The sequence below is a fragment of the Silurus meridionalis genome, chromosome 2, assembly GCF_014805685.1.
Source record: "Silurus meridionalis isolate SWU-2019-XX chromosome 2, ASM1480568v1, whole genome shotgun sequence".
Lineage (NCBI taxonomy): Eukaryota > Metazoa > Chordata > Actinopteri > Siluriformes > Siluridae > Silurus > Silurus meridionalis.
Genome location: NC_060885.1, coordinates 12,551,803 through 12,557,802, shown reverse-complemented (window position 1 = coordinate 12,557,802; position 6,000 = coordinate 12,551,803). Strand labels below are relative to the sequence as shown.

At 38.8% G+C, this 6,000-nt stretch overlaps 1 protein-coding gene across 1 annotated transcript in view; it reads right to left on the bottom strand.

Moving 5' to 3' along the window:
• Nucleotides 1–273: 273 nt before the first annotated feature.
• Nucleotides 274–6,000, bottom strand: part of hs3st1l1 (heparan sulfate (glucosamine) 3-O-sulfotransferase 1-like1) — a 39,962-nt gene continuing 34,235 nt past the window's right edge. The window contains exon 2 of the mRNA XM_046837865.1: nucleotides 274–1,784. Coding sequence (XP_046693821.1) covers nucleotides 650–1,579 — 930 coding nt within the window. The 5' untranslated portion in view covers nucleotides 1,580–1,784 and the 3' untranslated portion in view covers nucleotides 274–649. The remainder of the gene's footprint in view (nucleotides 1,785–6,000) is intronic.

The following is a 6,000-nucleotide window of genomic DNA, read 5'->3' as shown; positions in this document are numbered from 1 at the left end:
TCTGTGCTGACTCTCATGATTCATATTTTGAGGCTGCAGGCACTGACTTCCACGTCTCAGCCTATTAAGGGTTCCTGTTCCTCTAAAGCATTGCTCCAGGCTACCTGCTTTGGAGAATAATATTCATCTCCTTCCCTGGTATTTTTCAAACGTATACCATAGCGTGTCTCTATCTTTGTCTTGCCCCCACCCACACACACACAGCACACACAAAAAACACCTGCGGATAAAGTAGGTAGCTGAAGAAGCTAAAAAGAACACTGAATATCAGAGTTCCAATTTTGGAAACAAAACCATTTATTATCAAGTACAAGAATATTAAATGAAGAAAAAGAAAAGCCCCAATGAGTTCACAAAAATGCTTGCTTCAGTCTTCCTTTAGTTACTTGTTTATAGTATAGAGGATCAAAGCTCTGGGGTGCTTCCACTGTATATATTCATTTTATAAATCTTTAGTTGAAGTATTTTATTAACGATTACAATTTTCTCATTGCAAAGTTATTCTCCAGTCACTATATGACTTCAAAGGCATCCATCTGCACCCTTGCTCAACATATTACTGATAATCAGCCAATAACTTTATTAGTTGGCAAGGAACTTTTTTTCTACTGGCAAGGAACCTGGGAGAGGCTCAGCTATTCCCCTTGCACTAGCCCCAGTTAAAAGTGCGCCCGACCAGCTGGTAGAAATTGTGGTTGTGCTGGCGGAAGTAGGATCGAAGCTGCTCCAGAACGGTGCTGTTCACAGGAGGGTGAGGTCGCCCTTTGGATTCGTGCAGGCACCTTTCTCGTCCATCGCTGCGGATACAGTAGAAGCCCTTGGTCTGGTTGAAGTAAAAGTTGGAGGCCACTATCCGTGGCGGCAGCTCCAGGAAATGCTCCACCTTCTGTAGCTCTAACAAGGGGTTATGAATCAGCGTGTCCCCATCCACAATGTGGATCTGGTCCAGCGGGAAGTGCAGGAGCCAGTTTCTCATATACACATCATAGAGACTACGCTGAATGGCCTTGTACCGTGTGTTAAGAGCCCCGTTCCTGAGCAACATGTCCTCTATGGCATGCACAGGCTTGTGATTCTCCAGCCGGTTGAAGTACACCTGAGTGTAATCAGAGATGACTCTTTCAACTGGGTCTCTCAAGATGAGCAGGAGCTTGATGGAGGAGCTCATGGCACGGATACGGGCTGGAGCTGAGGGTGAGGTGAAGTAGCCTGGTGTCTTTTCAATGGTGATCTGGTGAGGGTATGAATATGGCATAAGGTCACGGTACCACTCCAGGCCCTTGCCGTAGTTTTCATCCCAGTCAAAGAAGTGAACTTCAGTAGCTGCTGCTGCTACTTCAGGGTGAATGTCCAGCATCTCCAGAAGAGCACGTGTGCCACCTTTACGGACACCGATAATGATGCTGTGAGGGAGGTGCTTGCTAGTGCCAGGTGGGGGCACTAGAGAGGGTGTGACTGTCTCATTAGCCAGATATCCAGGGCCTGAGGTTGGCACACTTGGCCACATCTGGATAAAATCTGGAGGGGCAGCATATGTCTGTAGGACCAAGAGGAACACAGATCCCAACAAGGCAGCCATGGACAGGGAGAGCAGCAGGGAGAAGGGCAGCCAACAGATGGGAATGGTAATTGGCGGCGTTGTAGCAGTGCACAGGGGAAAATTCTCAGGGAGATCACAGAGTCAGGGCAGAGTCAGGCTGGCAGTTTGGAGTGGCACTCATGGCAAGCCATCTTGGATGGGCAGGAGAAAGAGGAGGATGGGTAACCTCAGGTCTGCAAGAAATCTGCCAAAGTAAGAGGAGAAAAAAAATGAAAGGAGACATTAGAAATACATTTTGATCTGGCAGACAAGGCCATCAGAGCAGTGTTTTCACAAGTTATCAGCAAGATAACAGAAGCACAGGTTCCATGGGAGGCATACAAAAGCCTTTCTTCATGTTTTTACTGAATGAAAATATTTGGCTGAAAATTTACTGGAGCAGTTACAATCAGTTCTTGATAGAAAATGCCAGGGAAAAAAAAAAAATAAAATAAAATAAAAACATGGAGTACTTCCAAAGCAACAAGGCCAAAGCACCCCAGATGACATTACCTTGTTGTGGTTTTCTCTCAGATCAATACACTTTACGTTTGTCCTGAAATACATTTATAAACAGTTTTAAAAGAGAGGGAGAAAAAAAAAACTTTTAACCCTATGCTCCAACCAGAGCAACCTATTTTTTTTCTTACTCTCTTAAACGGGTTTTTATTCAAAACAGTTCAAGACAGGGCTGAATCAAAGCCTGAACTGTGGCCAAAAGAAAAAAAAAAGATTCAAGAGTGGGAGAGCAAATAAGCTTAAAGAAAAATGCCTGCTCACCGGTTTAACAATCAAGCATTTGCATGCAAATATATGGATTTACCACATCTGCTTTTTTATGCTTTATCAAATCCTGTACAATGAAAAAAAAAAAGCAACAGTTTTTCTGTTTAGACTAAACAGAAAAAAATGCAACAGTTTTTCTGTTTAGACTAAACAGTCAGCACCTCCAAGTCAAAATATTCCCCTAGTTAAAGGTCACTTTCATGGTATTTTTATTCCACACTCAAAGCTGATTAAACATCACGGTTCTAGTGCACACTAATACTGAGCAGCTTTGTTTTCCCATAGAAATGCCTTGATTTCAACTTTGAGCAACAGCGGCAGGCTGCCTCAGTCCTAGGCATACCAGATGTTCCGTTCTCACTTTCATCAGTTATTGCACGCTGGATCATTACACCCCAACTCAAATAAACCGACAATTAAGTTAATTATCTGTTCAATGGCACACACGGCTGTTTTGAAGAGGTTAGACTCTTCACTGCCTTAAGCATGTCTTTCAGTGCAATGTTATCGACACCTGCCTCAGCCCGGGCTACACTCAGCTGTGTCTGAGGAGGAGAACTGGAAGAGATGTGCGAGAAGAAGTGATGCTAGGGTGACGCACAGTGACATGGCTGCCAACTTGTCAGTGATACAATGGCAAAGGAACTGCCAGTCCCAATACTAACAGCCAGAAGTAGAGATGAGTTCTCCGTCTATTTTAAAACACTTCACCATGGCCCTGTACACTTATTCATGTCAAGATATTTATTTCAGTCTGTACTATTTGTCACTTTAGAAATGATATGGTAAGCGTACTTGCATAGGCAAAAAAGCGAGTTGTGAATCAGGGGATTAATTGCAGGGTTCGTCTTGCAGATATCAGTCTGAACTACAGCAAAATCACCAGTTAATTTTCTCTCTTTAAAAATCTATATTTGTGTCACATCTGCTCCCAAAGAACATAATTAGCTAATCATTCTCTCCATAAAGGGAGCAGGCCAGCAAATTAAAGATATTAAGCTTAATAAATCCTGGTATCTGCTACTACAGATGGTCTAACTGGTGTGTAATAGTGAGTAATGAATTAGCAAAGGTGTACGTGTTAGTTGAAAGTCACTACACTGAGAAAAGAGGGAAAATAGCAGATTTAATTTTTTCAGTGATGCCAAAAAGAAAAAGAAAAAATAATAAATTCATAAGCAGTGGCCTGTATTTTGAGAAAGATAAATGACAACGCTTAAGATAATGATTAAGCGTTTACTTATGACTATTTACTTTGAATCATGCACTTATATAATGATGTCACTGTAAATGTCACTAGATTTTACATTTTCTTCATTGAACCATAAATAAGTGTGCAGGTATTTAGTTGGTCCAAATTCCAAAATCGCTTCTGACAATAGTCTGTGTTTGTGTGTGCACTACATGGAGTATAACATAATGGTTTTGTATACCAATACAATAATACCCATGATCGTCTGTTGTAAATAAATGATTAATTACATGAAATACCACTTTTATAATACTGTTATAGTTAAGTAAACACTGTTATACAATTATGAGATGATGGATCAGAATTTTGTCGTTTAGATCAACTACAAAAAAGACTATTTTCCAGAATAAACCTGGAAAAGCAATAATGAAAAGAATAATGCAACAGTTTGGGGATGTCAGTGGGATACTGGCTTGATGTGGTTACTGCAACCTAACGATATGCAACCAATCAATATGCAACCAAAAATAAGGTGATGCTTTAAAACATCTGTTCCTATACTTTTGTTCACTTAAATTATAGCAATCTGGCAGAAAATATAACGCATATGCTTATTTGATTAAAACATATGTATATATAAATATTAGTAAATAAAAGATAAAATTTGGATCTATCCACTTTCACGTTTGATCGCAAACTTAAATGGCTTTAGTGGTTGGCATAATTTTAGTTTTGAACATTTTTATTAGTATAAAGCAGTCATATTATAAATTATAATGCAGTAGTGTATATATAAAGAAGCTGATTAGTGTGTTGGAATTAAAATATTAAGACCCTTAGAGATCCCCACCTCTAGAGAAGAGCCAAATTAGGCCTCATTTAAAGGCTGTTGGCATAAAACATAAATTCAGTGAGTAATACACTGAACTTTCCCTAACAGTCAACTTTAGAGCAGGAGGCTTTATCAGAATATTAATGTCTGCACTACAGTTTAGCGACCATTATTCATATAATGGACAAAGAGGAAATAATAATAATGTTCTGCTGAACACTGTACAGGACAGTAATCATGCGATCATTAAAAATAAAAAAGAATAATAATAAGTAAAATTCACACAGTATAGAATACAATATAGAAATATCCCAAACACCATCAGTTTTTTTGTTTGTTTCTGACAAGAATTCTAGTAATGTCCAACTAAAACATGATTTTGGGAGCTCACACCTCCCTGATCCTGTTTTGCCCCTCATTACTTATGCTCATAACAATGCACACTCTCAAGACCTTTCGTTTACTGTCCTCCCCCTAAAATACTTTTTTTCCTCTGAATGATTCCTGTAGTTTTTCTTGCACTGTATGAACAGCCAGAGAGGAAGGAACTAAAGAATCCTACCCACCTACTGAGGCTGCTCTAAACTGCACTCATTGAGTTATGACCACAGATGGCTGGAAATCTACTGAAATCAACTCAGAACTCTTCTCATTACACAAATGGTACATTATGTAGTTAAGCTAGACAGCGCACACATCTTTAATCCTTTCGACATTTATTCCTCCATCATAACATTTTGTCCTTCTCTGTCCTCTCTGACATTTTCTTGTGCACTCTTTCATCTCTTTCTCTCCCCACCCTGCCTCAACCATTTCTGCTTGACATGTGCCCTTCAATCCAGAGAAATCTCATGCACATTTACTTTTTCGGCTGAGCTCACTTTTTAAGTTGATTTTACCGGGGCGCTCAGAGTGCACTCACATGTTTAATGCCATCATTTTTAAAATATCCCCTCTCCTTAACACCTTATCCTTACTCCTTCAGCTTTAGGAGCCAAACAAACATCTCTTTTAATAAATTTAGCATTTACCAGCATCATGGATAAAGCTCTTTATTTTCTATTTCTCTAGTGAACAGCATGCTAAAATCGATTATCAGATATAAAGCTATATTTGTTTACTCTGATATCTTTCCTTATACCATATAAATACTATTTATACAAACACAAAAAAAAAAGCCAAGCCAAAGTCAGTCATTATTATAAGCCTAATATAACAGTACATCTACATGACAACATAGTAAATTAGACAGGATTAGGGTCTCTATGTGACATCTTGAATTAAATGTTGACATGATTAAAACGAAAAAACAAATCTTCGTTTAGATAACACAAACATGAATGGTGTGTTACACAAATGCTAATTAGTACACAATGGCATGTATGAATGTATAGAGAGTTTTGCATCAGTTGACTATTTACAATCATATTTACTTGTCAGCATCTAATTTTAGCTGATGAAATTTGTTCTAATTTACTCAGGGGAGCAAGAAAGAATACATACATAGCTGATGTAGATGGAAATAAAATAATTACTACAGCTCCCTATTAAAATCTAATTGCACCCAGGCAGGGATCAAAAGACCTTTTTTCCAAAAGCAGTTAAAAATTA